Genomic DNA, 13337 nt, shown 5'->3' on the forward strand with positions numbered 1-13337 from the left:
TTTCTATTTGGCTTCTTTAGGGATCTCTAGCTGTCTCGTTGCTATTGGGGGGCCCAAATCCCCGAAGAAGGTGTGAAGGTGTCTTTTCCAGCCTGTATAAAAACCTCTTCAAGGCTACTTTCACAGAAACAAAATCATTTAATTATGAAGTACTCCTGAGAAATCAGTGCTGGTTGCAGGAGTTCTTCGCATTAAATATATGAGATATTTAGACTGGGGGAAGGAAGAGACTAGTAAACAGAACTGGAGACACACATGGCAAGAGTGTACATATGGGGTTTCTCTCTGCCTTTGTGGAGTTTATGGAGACTCTGATACATAAGCCAAACATGCTTAAGACACACACCCCTACAATAGTGGGCATCTTGTCTCTATCTAGGGCATGTATCACAGATTTCTAAACTGCATCTATAGTGTACAGCTGCTAATAATACCTGACATGGCCTTCAGCGTGGCCCCTGGGGTGCCCTGAGTTCTTTACAAAGGGCTTCCTTTTCAACCTTCAGGAAGCTTCTTTTCTTCCTTTGGAAGATGGGAAAGGGCAAGGGCCCTCGGTTCCATTTCCTGGATAAGGAAATGAAGCTTCGCAGTAGATTAGCAAGCTAGAGCTGGAAAGAACCAAGTACTCTCCTTCATCCCATCGACTCTCAGGAGTGTTTTATACTTGATTTGGGGATGTTTTGAGGGTGCACATGGAGAGAGGGTTGCAGCAGTCATCAGGGGGAGGTGGTTGGAAGGAGACCTGGCAAGCAGAACTTGGGACCTCTCACTGGGGCAGAATGAGTGCCTTCAAACAGGTGAATTCCCTGCAATGCCAGGCCCACAGGGTTGAGTTTCCAGAAGGAGCTGGAGCCCACTGCTCTCCCCTTCCTCACCTTCCTCCTCCCTTGGCCACCAGCCAGATATCTTGGGGCACTCCAAGGAGGCCTCATCCTGTTCAGCCCTTTTGGGGACATCAGAACCACCCTCTAGGCCAACAACGTAGTGATTCCAGCCCAATATCCTAATGGGGTCTGGGAGGATGGGTTGGGGAAGGACTTGGTTGTTCTCCAAGATCAGGAACATTCCTACCACATCCCCAGTTTCCCTTAGCGATGCACAGGGGGTCTGTCAGCCATGACTTTCTCACTCTTTCCAAGGCTACTTGTGTTTTCATCCTATTTCACCTCTTGGGGCTAATGACTTCCTCAGGTTTTCAATATACTAGATAGAGTTGCGTTTCTCTACTAGCTGCCGTAGCAGGAAGAGCACTGAGCTGGGAGTCCAACAGATCTAGGTTCAAATCCCACCTCTGTCACGTACTAGCTGAGTGAATACAGGAAATTTTCATCCCTTCTCTGAGACTCAGTTTCTTCAACTGTAAAATGGGGTTATCGATACCTCTTCTTCCTGCCTTGCATGGCTGCTGTGACGAGAAAATGAGATCCTTAACATAAAAGCACCTTGAACAAAAGCACAAACTCGGGCGCTGATGCAGAGTCATATTTGCTTTAGCTGAATCTCCTTCTAGCTCTTAGGGGGCTATTGGTTCTAGAATTCTCAGATCTGGTGAATAAGGCTGTGTTCCCTTGCTCCATCTCTGCATAATTTTATACACTCTAGTCACATCCCTTCCCAGCCTTCATCTTTCTAGACTAAAGAGTCTGCATTTGTTTAATCTATCTTCATATGGCAGCCCCCTCCACCCTCCCCCATCCTCTTGATTATAGAGTGGCCCTTCTCTGGATCATCTCCAGCTCCATTATGTCATTCTGGAAGCACTAAGACCAAACCTGCACAAATGTGTGTGTGTCTGTGTCTGTGTGTGTGTTCTCAGCTCTGAACCTCTTACTCTGCCCCCTCCCCAATTATAAATCCTAGAACAGGGTGCTTGCCCAAGATCCTCTCTCCAAACTACAGAGAAGACCGGTCGGCCCCAGGTTGTAGCCTCCCCCTCTTTCTCTACGCAGTCCTGGCCCCAAGGGGCTAAAACGGCTCCCTGTCTGGCTTGGGAGGCTGGGAGGTGGATAACTAGGATGGGGGGGCCGAGGGGGAGGGAGGAGGGGGGTCTTGCGCAAGCGCACGTCGCTGCTCGGACCGCCAATGCTGCTGCCTCCCGGAGCAGAGGGAGGCAGGAGAGGAGGGAGGGAGAAGAGGGGAAGGGAGGGGGAGGCGGCACTTGGGCTGCAGCTCGCAACCAGAGGCAGTCTCTCTCAGCTCTCGGGAGGGACGGGGAGCGCAGCCGCGGAGTAGGATGCTCTGCGGGGCGCCCTGAGCCTGGGGCGCGTGAAGCAGCTTCGGGGGCCGGGGCCACAGGGCAGCTTTCACCATGCATCAGTCCCTGACTCAGCAGCGGTCCAGCGACATGTCCCTGCCGGATTCCATGGGTAAGTCTAGCCGCCCTGCCTAGGGGCGGCGGCGGCAAGGGGTGAGTGCGCTGCCCCCTGGACTGCGAGCGCCCCGGCCGCCCCGAGAGCCAGGGAGCGGGAAGCGGGGCGAGGGAGGGGGGTCCGCGCGCCCCAGCGTCGGGGTCCCGGACCCGAGCCCCAGGGGAGCGGCCCGGCGGGGGCGGGGACGACGCGCGGAGATGCGAGCGCCCGGCTTGCGTCGGAGTATCCCTGCCCCGGAGTGCGGGTGTGTGCGTGTTTGTGTGCGTGTGCCGACAGTCTTGCAGCCGGTGGTAAATCCCAGCTGTCTGGGGATCAAAACACTTCCCTGCAACCTGCGCCTTCGCTTTCTATTAGACGCTCCCTCTTTGCAAAGTCCCCGTCACTTCTAAGAGCTCACGACTAACGAGAACTAGAAGAAGCAGGGTCCTCGCCCCCTCCCAACTCTGTCGAAGCTGCCCTGAAATTCAGAGCTGCGGTGGGGGAGGCCTGACTTGCACCTCGCTGATGGGGGGGTTTGCGCAACCCTGGGGGATGGGCGGCGGGGGGTGGGGAGAAGAAAAGGGGGGCTGGCAGGAGGGGAATTCCTGAGGAATCACTCAAGACCGCCCAGCCCTGCCGTCTGCAGCGGCAGGATCAACATTCCTTGAATTCGATTCCTATTTTGCTCCAAATGCCCGGAATTGTGCGTGAGTGTGAAAAAAGAGGGGGGACGACGAGTGAGAGCGCGAGAAAGAAAGCGAGCGCGAGCCCGCGCGTCTTCTGAAGTCGCGCTTTTCCTCTCAGGGTGGAAGGGAGAGGGAGGAGGGGGAACCCACTAGCCTGATTTGGTTCAACACCTTTCCTCATGAAAAGTGGGGGACAGCTGCCTCCAGGCACCAACCTGGCTGCCCCTAGAAGCTGCTTTTTGGTAGTTACAAACAAACAAAAACCCCAGTCCCACTCAGCGGTTAGGCACCTTCCCAAGTACTATGATTTCACTGGGCGGAGAAATTAATTTGGAGCCCAGGAGAGCGGGAGGGGATTGTCAAACCATGATCCCACCTAACCTTAAAATTCGCCTCGGATACACTTTAACCAAATCGAACTCTCTCTTTCCAACATACTTTACATTCTGCAAAATCCCTCCGTCCCGAATTCTTGCCATACAGTCGGCTCAGGTCTTCTCCGAAGAATTTGCGGGAACATCGAGGGGAGGGGGCGGGGAGGGGGCTGAAACCCCTACGTGAGCTTCCTACTGCCTGCAAAAGACCTCGTCTCAACAGAATTCGTTCACCGGAGGGGCCCCAGAAAGTGTTATCTCCTGGATGGTGGAAAGATCCGTATTTCCAGTGGTTTTGCATATTCAGTATAAGAATTTGCTCTTTTTTTATTTTTAAGGGCGTAGTTATTTGCAACGTGGTACAAATGAGGCCAAGGACTCGGGTCCGAATCCAGAACCCAGCAGTACCAGCCCCCCCAGCTCTCTCTCCCGAACACACGCGCGCACACACACACACACACACACGCACACACGCGCACAAGCACACGCACACAGAATGCACTCCTCACCTTGGCCAGCTGTGGCGCCAACGCAGCCCTGGCTCCCCGACGCCAGGCCAGTGCGCGAGGGAGGGCTGGGTGGAAGAATGCGAGGTTTCGGCCGCGCGCATCCCCGCAGTGGGCCACAACCGCCTGCAAACCCGGCCGCCCGCGCCCGCCCGTCTACCCGTGCGGGAGTGGGCAGGTTAGGGACCCCGGGCGTAGAGCGTTGCTCCTTGGCACCCTGCTCTGTGGGTTGGGGAACGAGATGAAGAGAGCTCTTTCTTGGGCTCCCAGGGGCCCTCAGCCAATCATGCGTTTCCCGAAAGATCTGCGCAACAAGAAGATGAGTGGGTTTCGCCCAGCCCAGACTCGACACTGAGGGGAAAGAATCAGAGATCCCGTATGGACGCGCGAGCCCTCTCCACGCAGGCCGCTTCGTAAAGTGCGCAGACCGAGGGCACTAGCAAATTCCCCAGTCGAGTGGTAACCCTGGGTTTCCAGAGTTTGGACAGGGGAGTCTCCCCGGAGTTCCCTGGCGCTGGTCCCGCACAGCCCGGGCCTGAAACAGCGTCTAGGCTACTTAGGAGCTACGCCCACTTAACTCAGCCCCGGCAACGCCTCCTTCCCTTGCATGGGGGGGAAGGGAAGTGGAGGTGGGTGGGTTTAGTGTTTCAGCCTCCAAGGGCAGCATTTCTGAGGGGATTCCCTCTACTGGCAGGACACAACCGCAGCCAAAACAATAAAATATAAAACACACGGACACACACTGCACCAAGGTGCCTGCACTCTACTCTTGCTGGCTGGCTGGGGCGGAGCAGGCGCGTGGCTGGTAATTTGACTCCGGCGCCCCTTCATCCCCTCCCAGCTACCCCCATCTCCCTTTTGGCAACACCGCCCCCAGGCGCTAAGGCACCTCTACTACAGCGGGGCTCTCCTTCCCTTGCAAATAACATATTTGTGATTCACCGGTGGCCTTGGATGTCTCCGGTCAAAGAATTGCCCAAAGGGGGGATTTCAGCACCTTTAAGGAAATGTTTGGGAGACTGGCAGAGCCTTGAGGCTCTTGTGTGGGCAGCCACCTGTTTCCACCGATGCTCAAGGCTGGGACTTCTGGGAGCCTCCCTGTATGGCAAAGCTGACTCAGGTAAGCAAATCCGAATCGGTTCAAAGATCAGCCCGAAGAATTAGCCAGTCAGCAACAACATAGTGCACAGGACAGGATACTGGGCCTCCATCCTTGCTGCACTCTGACAGAGATTACACACCCTATAATCAAGGGGTGGAATCAAGAACAGGTACTAGGTGAAAAAACAAGTGAGCAGAGACAATCATCCTACCTTCTGGCATCCCACACCTTGGTTCCCGTCAGATACGTAATCCTGGAACTGGTGGACATCATATGGGTGGTGGACCAGACCCACAATTACAACTGTACTTGTAGCAGTTATAATTAATATACTTACTGAGTGACGTATCTAGGAACTCAGGGACATGAAATAATGAGTGATTAGAGTGAGCTTGATCAAGAAAAACTTCTCGGAGGAGGTGAATTTTGAGAAGGTTTCAGAAGAAGGGAGGGACTCAGATTCAAAGACCGCAGTGCAGGTGGGGCTCTGACCAGGGAGGGGACTCGGAGGAGGGAGAAGCTGGCTGTACTGGGAAGGGTGGAGACAGCAAATAATTGGGCCCTTCTAGAGCAGAGCATCCTGGTCGTCACGAATCTGGGGTGGAGGAGGGGCACTGCAGAGAGGGAGGGCTGCAGTAGTTCTGCAGGGAGGCTGCTGGGGGCGGAGGGGGGCAGGCAGTGCCAGTAATGGGATTCAGACTCTCCCACTGCTGTTGGTTGCAGGGCTGGTTGTTTTTGTCTAAACAGAGAGATACTGGGCGCCAAGTAGACAGGCTAGTGAGAGCCACTGGGGTTGCGACACTAGTTGGCCAGAAAGCTTTTAGATCTGGGGAGCCCTTGGGTATACCCTATTTTAAAAAACCAATTCTATGAGCGTAGCCCATATTCATTCTCACAGTTCCCCCCTACAGCCTTTTTGATTAGAAAGGAAGCTATTCTGAGATGTTGACTTTTGTTTATTCAACAAGTATTGACTGCTCACTAGGTATCAGACACTGTGATGGGCACTGTTTTCACATACCTGCTGCTTTATTGAAGTACCTTATGGTGTCTGAGGGTTTTTTTATATGTTGATTTACTAAACAAAATCGGAATAAGATGTTCCTGTATTTACGGGAACATCTAAGGCAGGCCCCAAATTGTACCCTAATAAGAACAGAACTCTACTTCTCCCTTCTTAAATAGAACAACAGCCAGGAAAATGTCCTAAGTAGACACAAAGAGCTGCTTTTTGGGAGCCTGGGCCACACCTTTAGAGGACAGGTGCGTCTTGCTCTAAGTAGATGTGACTTTTCAGTCAAATTGACACTAAAGATAAATGGAAGGGATGATTCTTCACTTTTCAAAGGGTTTCACCCTGGGGTTCCTTAAAATGGTCAACTCCCCAAGTGCAGCTAGAAGTAATTTCATTTTACACAATTTTAGTCCTTATAGTGTAAAATAAGGGGTGACTTGGGGGAGGATGTGAGGGGACAGAGAATAGATATTCAACCTAGTGATGGGAGAGTTTTCTTAGGAATTTTATCCCAAACTAATCCTGTCTGGAGGCAAGGCCCCTGTGGAGCTGCAGGATCTCTGCCTGGGTTTCTCAACTGACTGGATTTTCAATTCAGGTTCCAAAGCAGGAAAAAAAAATAGATTTTTCAAATGACACCATGTGGTTTGCTGAGTCACTTTTCTGACCTGGCTCCTGTTCTTTTAAGAGTTAGAGTGATATTTGCAAAGGAGACCCAAGAGCTGTGAATAAGATCAAAAGCCAGTTGGCCGGGAAGGAGCAGGCGAGTGATACTCCGAATTTAGAAAGACTGTATACACACACACACCCACATCTAGTCTCTAAGGTGACATGTTTCCCCTGTGAGGTGTTGAGACACTTTGGTGTGCCACAAAGATACCCTTGTTTCCAGATGTTCCCTCACTCTCTTTGGCCAGTTTGGGGTCGTGGGGGGGAGGGCTAAGATGGTGTAGAAATGCAGACAGGGGTGGGGGGCGATGTTGGTAAGTTTATGTTATTTAGAGCCCCTCTGTGGAGCCAACTGGCAGATTCACTGAGAACTGGCTATCATCAAATGGACTTAGGGATCCTGGTTTGGAGGCTCATTTAAGGTCCCTCGAAATCTAGAGGAGGGGTAACTAACCTTCAGATAAACAGAAGAAATAAATCCCCGCTCTTCTCCCCCCGCACCCTTCGCAGTCTGTGTCTCCCCGCTCTGCTCCTCTGTTTACCAGCAGTCAGCTCTCCATCTGCATCCCAAATAGCCCTCTCACACAAAGGGCCCTGATGTCACAGGTGTCTCCAGCGGTCCCGTTGTTTTTCCCCCTGGAGGCTGGACTCAGGCCCCCCAGGAGAGGAGCCTCGTTTCCCAACTCACTTTACCTCTCCTCCCAGGGTGCGATATGGCGCTTTAGTCTGTGGGTGCCTCCAAACGCTCAAGCCACTTCTACATTTCGATGTAAAATGGTCTTGGAATAGTACCGTATTAGAAATGACCCTGATAAGTCACGGCCCTCACTTTCGAGGCTGACGTCAGGGGAGAGACCGCCAGCCCCTCCCACCTCCCTTGGAGCCTTGGGCAGGGACCGCACTGGGGGAGACGAGACGGATGGTGGGGCTCACCCAGGGTGGCACGTCTGACGCTCTTCTTCCCTCGAGGAGGGGGCATCTGCTGGGGGCTGCAGAGCCAGCCACAATGCCTCCCTCTCAGCACCATCAGGCCTCCTGGGTCTCCCTGGTTTTCTCGCCTCCCTCCCCCTTCCTTCATCCCCTCTCCCCTCCCTCCCAGTGGTGCAGTCTGGGCGGCTTCAAAGGCAGCTGCTTCCTGAGGCTGCAGCGAGGCCTCCCAGAATGGCGGGGTCCTGCGATCAGTCCCAAGTGGCCTCTTTAGGCCCATAAATGACAGCCAAGCCACCTGAGTGGGCAACCCTGACATAAGGCTCCCCACTAGAGAACTGGACTCTCACAGCAAGTCCCCCAGTTGCTTATTTTTATGAGAACTCCTAGGTGTAACTCATCCCTGGTATGTCCTGTTGAGAACCCCCTCCAGAAAAAACGCACGCAGAGTGTTGAGCAGTGCTTCATTCCTTAGAAAAAAAAATTAAATTCAAAAGCGAGTCTAGATACCATTTTTCTATCTGACTTAATAAGCCTGTTTTCGAAAAAAAATATTGGTTTGCACTATCATGTCCGATAAGCACTGAGTAGAAGAACGGGTTTCTCATCATTTGTATTTATGTCACCCTCACATAAGCCTAAACGGTGTAAGTTATAATCCTCCCCATCTACCTCCCCCGATACATATCTTTGTGGACTAATGGCCTCCAAACACTTACTTTATTACACACATTTGTTATGTGGCAAATCTTGCCAACACACCATTTTTAAAGTTTATACATGAGGTGGCAAATGTCAGAAATAAATGAAAAAAAAATCCCAGTACCTGGCTTGGTTCTGATATTTACACTGAAAATGAAATTTCATATCTCCATCTTATGAAAAAACCCTCCTTAGTTGCATATTGGCCTTAAAATATTTTCATTTAATATCTCCACAGTACACTTTCCATCTATCATGTACCTTATAATTTGGCTTAAAAAAGAAACACTTCACTAAGTGGGTATGATACATCTTTTATCGAATGCGTTTACTTTTTATGTAACTGGTACAATTTCTTCTGTTGTTTATTTTCAAACTGGAAACATATATATATTATTGTAAACGTAACACCTGATGACTGCAAAAAACTAAAGCTCCATCTCTTCCCCATAATCCCACTCCCCAGAGATAACCCCAGTTACCAGTTGAAGTAGGAAAGGAAAACCTTCCTAGTGATTTGTTTCTGGAAGTCCATCCCTTCTCCAGCCGAAATGAGCAATTTCAGTTTCTCTGTGTGCTTTCAGGAGCCTTTAATCGGAGGAAACGAAACTCCATCTATGTCACCGTGACTTTGCTTATCGTGTCCGTATTAATTCTCACGGTGGGCCTCGCCGCAACCACCAGGACCCAGAATGTGACTGTTGGAGGTTACTACCCGGGAGTTATTGTGAGTATCAAAGGCATAGGTAGGTCTCAGTAGCTTGCTGGCTACAGACATTTGGTTCTACTCTGATGGTTTTCAATTCTGTTTGAGTTTCTGTGTTTGCTCAGATTTCCTCTGGGCTGGTTTAGGAGAGCACTGAACTAAGACTCAGAAGAATCCCAGCGCCATCCCTAACTAGCAGTGTGATCCTGAGCAGGTCGTCTCACTCTTTAGGACTTTGGTTTTCTGGTCTAGGACATGTTACTAATGAGCAATGTTAACCTTAGGCTGAGGTCCTTTCCTCTCTGGGCATCTGCTTTCCTAGATATATAATAGGGGTCACCTGACCTTACCTGAAATCTGAGGACCCTTGCAGCTTGACAGTCTGTGACGCACAGCACTGATCTCCAAAGTCATCCTGCCCTCCTCTCAGGAAAAATATGTGGGATGCTTACTCCTCAAATATGTGTAATTATTCATTTACAAATTATATGCATATTCATAACACATACAAAAATGGAAGTTCAAAAATTAGATGAAAATGAAATACACTTTAATTTTTAATATCTTCATACTAACACTAGCTAAAATTTCAAGGAATGGTATGCACTTCGCATGAAATCTCATTAAAGATAGTGGCTGTAAGTCGTTATTTCAAATAGCTTACTAGATAATTTTGAATATTTTGTGCTTTCTTCTCAGATATGAACAGATTGTCATGAGTTCCAAGGGTCAGCTCTGTCATTTTCTCGCTGTGTTACATTATTAGGGTCATCTTCAACTCATGGTTTATCAACAGGAGTCTTTCCAAACTCCTTGTCCATTTTCTTGGGACTAGTTTAGTGAAGACTAGATAAGACTATCCGGGCACACGTGGTGGCTGCCCCACCACCAACCCTTTGCTGCTTGGAACCTGCCCTCCTCCAGAACGATAGCTCTCGCCTTGTCACCTGACATTCACACCGAGGGAGGGCGCCAGTGACAGTCTGTTCACTGAATATTTGTAACGCGTAATTTCTTTCTTATTCTTTTAGATAAACAAAAAATAGGAAACAAGAGTTCAAATCATTTCTTTCCATACTTCAGTGGATTGTTTTACGGATCCCCGGGCTGCATGCAATCCACTCTGGAAAGCGCTGAACTCTTTGCATACAAAACCTCATTTTATATCAAATCATCATGTTGTATATGAAATGAAATGAAATATATACCATTTTATCTGCCAATTATACCTCAATATAATTGAGGAAAAAAGAAAAGAAAAAGAAAACCAAACCAAAACCTCATTTGGATCTACACACACTGCTATCGAACCCTAAAACCTAACTCTAGAGGTTGGATCGTATTTTGAATATCAACTAAATGACTTCCCAATTGTAACTGCTAGAGAGCGGGAAGGAAGGTTAGGGTGGGTTTTTGTTGTTGTTGTTTACATTTTAGGTTATCAGGGAGGGCAGACGGCTTTGTTGCTGTTGTTTTGTTTCTTTTCTTTTTTACTCTTTTTTTGGAGTGGGGGGTGTTGGAAAGAGAAGCAAAGAAAGGGGAAGGGATTAAAGATGGATGCCTTTGACAAACCAGCGCCGGGAGTGACCATGCCTGACGCCTGTTGCCTAGGTCACCGATTCCGCAGTCAGCCGTCTCAATAGCCCTAGCGGAGCCGGGGCCTGACACTGGGGCCCAGCTGCTGAAGGCCGCCCGCCCTTCCCGGGAAGTTCCTTCGCAGCTCTTGAGCCGAGCCGAGGGCAGGTGTCCCACAGACACCGTCTGGTGCCCTCTGCTAAGCATGTGATGTGAGAACTCACCCGGTCCACTTCCTGTGGTGAGGCAAGAAAACCAGTCATCAGCAGAATTGGGTTTTATTTTTAAACACAAGAGGGGCGGGGGACAGAGGAAGGGGGGGCTAAGATTGCATTTTGGTGGCTTGGGAAAGCAATTTATAGGGTCTACGTGACTTCGTGGGCTTCAGGTAGCTGCATTTAGTAAAAGGTTTCCGACTGATGAGCAAATGCTCAAGCCAAGATTCAGACTCTCCCTGGGTGAGAGGAAGGTATTTTCCATGTCATTTAAGAGTAGCAACTACTATTCATGAACGGTGCTTCTGAACCTTCTCTGTAGAATATCTGCCTGTGGGTGGCTGGGTTGGAATACATTAACAAAGGAAGGAGGGCGCGTGATTGTTGTTATTGGAGTACCTGACGTTCAGCTAGCACTGGAAGTTGAAGCAGTGGGGGCGTGTGTCTGTGCGTGTGCGTCTGGCTAAGAGCTAATATGGAAATCTTAATAGGAGAGCCAGCCCTAGCAGTGTGCCCTATGGTTTAATCTTAATTTTTTTTGCTTTTATAGTTCCTGTAGATTGTTTCTTTAAAATGGGTTTTAGTTATAGGAAGTGAAGGGGGGAAGACTGCAGATCGAAGAGCAGAAAAATCCATTTGAGTTGATAGGTCAGATCATGTTATAACAAATACAATAAACAACTCATACCTATGAAACAATAAATGCCTGAGAATCCAGATTTATCCGGGACTGGGGTGCTTTCACTAATTGAATAGTTTGGTTATTAGAGAGGTATTATATAAACTCTAAGCCAGTGGTTTCCCCACCTTGGTGTGTATTTTAATAAACACCCCAGGGGAGTCTAATTCAGGTGGATTGGCAACCACCTGGAGAACTAAAACACAATAAATAGAATGGATAAAGAAGATGTGGCACATATATACAATGGAATATTACTCAGCCATAAAAAGAAACGAAATTGAGTTATTTGTAATGAGGTGGATAGACCTAGAGTCTGTCATACAGAGTGAAGTAAGTCAGAAAGAGAAAGACAAATACCGTATGCAAACACATCTGTATGGAATCTTAAAAAAAAATGTTTCTGAAGAACCTAGGGGCAGGAGAGGAATAAAGACACAGACGTTGAGAATGGACTTGAGGACATGGGGAAGGGGAAGGGTAAGCTGGGACGAAGTGAGAGAGTGGCATGGACATATATACACTACCAAACATAAAATAGATAGCTAGCGGGAAGCAGCAGCATAGCACAGGGAGATCAGCTCAGTGCTTTGTGACCACCTAGAGGGGTGGGATAGGGAGGGTGGGAGGGAGGGAGATGCGAGAGGGAAGAGAGATGGGAACATATGTATATGTATAACTGATTCACTTTGTTATAAAGCAGAAACTAGCACACCATTGTAAAGCAATTATACTCCAATAAAGATGTAAAAGAAAATACCCACAATAAACAAAGTATGCTTGCAATAAAACCAGAATGAGCAAAATGTGTCATTTTCAGATTCCACACTATCAAATTGGTCAGTTTGAATATAAAGATCATGGTATAGATTTGTGGGAAAATGTCAGGTTATTTGGAACTCTGCTGTTTTAGGACTCTGGTTAAATGTGCACATGAGAATTTAAAATTTTAAAACAAACAAATTAGGGAGCAGTTACTAGATTTAAAGACGACTTAAAGACTACTTACCATACAATTCATTTAAATATTGAGATCTCAGGCATTGAAAAATATAATCGCGTTTGCATAACTCTAAGTCATGCAAAACTTTTCTGAGCCATCTTTATTTTTCCAAACGAGATGCCCTTGTACAGTGAGGTGCATTATGATAGGGTGTTAGCTACTCTACCTGAGCTAGAATGTGGTATCATCATCCTAAGACATGTATGCAACAGGCATCTTTACAGATGTGCTCATCTGTACAGGCTAAAATGTAAAATTAAAAAAAAATTAAAACCAACACAGAAAGACAAACTGGCTTAGGATTTTTACTGTCCTCGAATGTTCAAGACATAGTCCGTTCCAGAAGCGTTCCAGTGAGCTTTCTACTCTGGAGGCCTAAAGAAAACCAAGAGCCTCGGTTGTATGAAGATGGAAAATGCAGGGGAGAGAGCCAGGTCCTTCTCTATAGCTCTCTAACCTTACATCCAGGAGAACAAGGCCTCTACATGTGTTTCCCATGCAACCCGCAAGATGGAGTTGGCCACCTGATCAGTGCTGAAAGCCTTTCACTCTAGAACCTTCTCCACCAGCTGTTATACTGCTAGGGCCCACACCAGCCTGGGTTTTCTTTTAGGAAAGAAACCAGGAGCTTCTGTCCCCTCTCCCAGGCGGGGGAAGGGGGGGGTGTCCAGTTAATTGAAAATTATATCAGAGTTGCCATGGGGTAGTAGGATACAGAGACGACAGGGATCATTCAAAACAGTCAATAGGTCAGAAACCTCTAGGCCAGCGTGGCTTCAGCTTCACATGTGAAGACTCTTGATAAATCCAAGAAAGTTTTGACTAACTTG

At 48.6% G+C, this 13337-nt stretch overlaps 1 protein-coding gene across 3 annotated transcripts in view; it reads left to right on the forward strand.

Annotated features, from left to right (window-relative positions):
* The first annotated feature begins 2081 nt into the window (after positions 1-2081).
* The window catches only part of TMEM255A (transmembrane protein 255A), a 47853-nt gene continuing 36597 nt past the window's right edge, over positions 2082-13337 (forward strand). For 2 of the 3 annotated variants that reach the window (XM_027092325.1, XM_027092324.1), the window contains exons 1-2: positions 2082-2366; positions 8914-9056. In XM_027092325.1, the coding sequence (XP_026948126.1) occupies positions 2309-2366; positions 8914-9056 (201 nt within the window). In that variant the 5' untranslated portion in view covers positions 2082-2308. The remainder of the gene's footprint in view (positions 2367-8913; positions 9057-13337) is intronic. The other variant, XM_027092326.1, reaches the window with a different exon arrangement.

The sequence above is a fragment of the Aethalodelphis obliquidens genome, unplaced genomic scaffold (assembly GCF_003676395.1).
Source record: "Aethalodelphis obliquidens isolate GAN/ISIS:26980383/991018 unplaced genomic scaffold, ASM367639v1 scaffold77, whole genome shotgun sequence".
Taxonomy (NCBI): domain Eukaryota; kingdom Metazoa; phylum Chordata; class Mammalia; order Artiodactyla; family Delphinidae; genus Aethalodelphis; species Aethalodelphis obliquidens.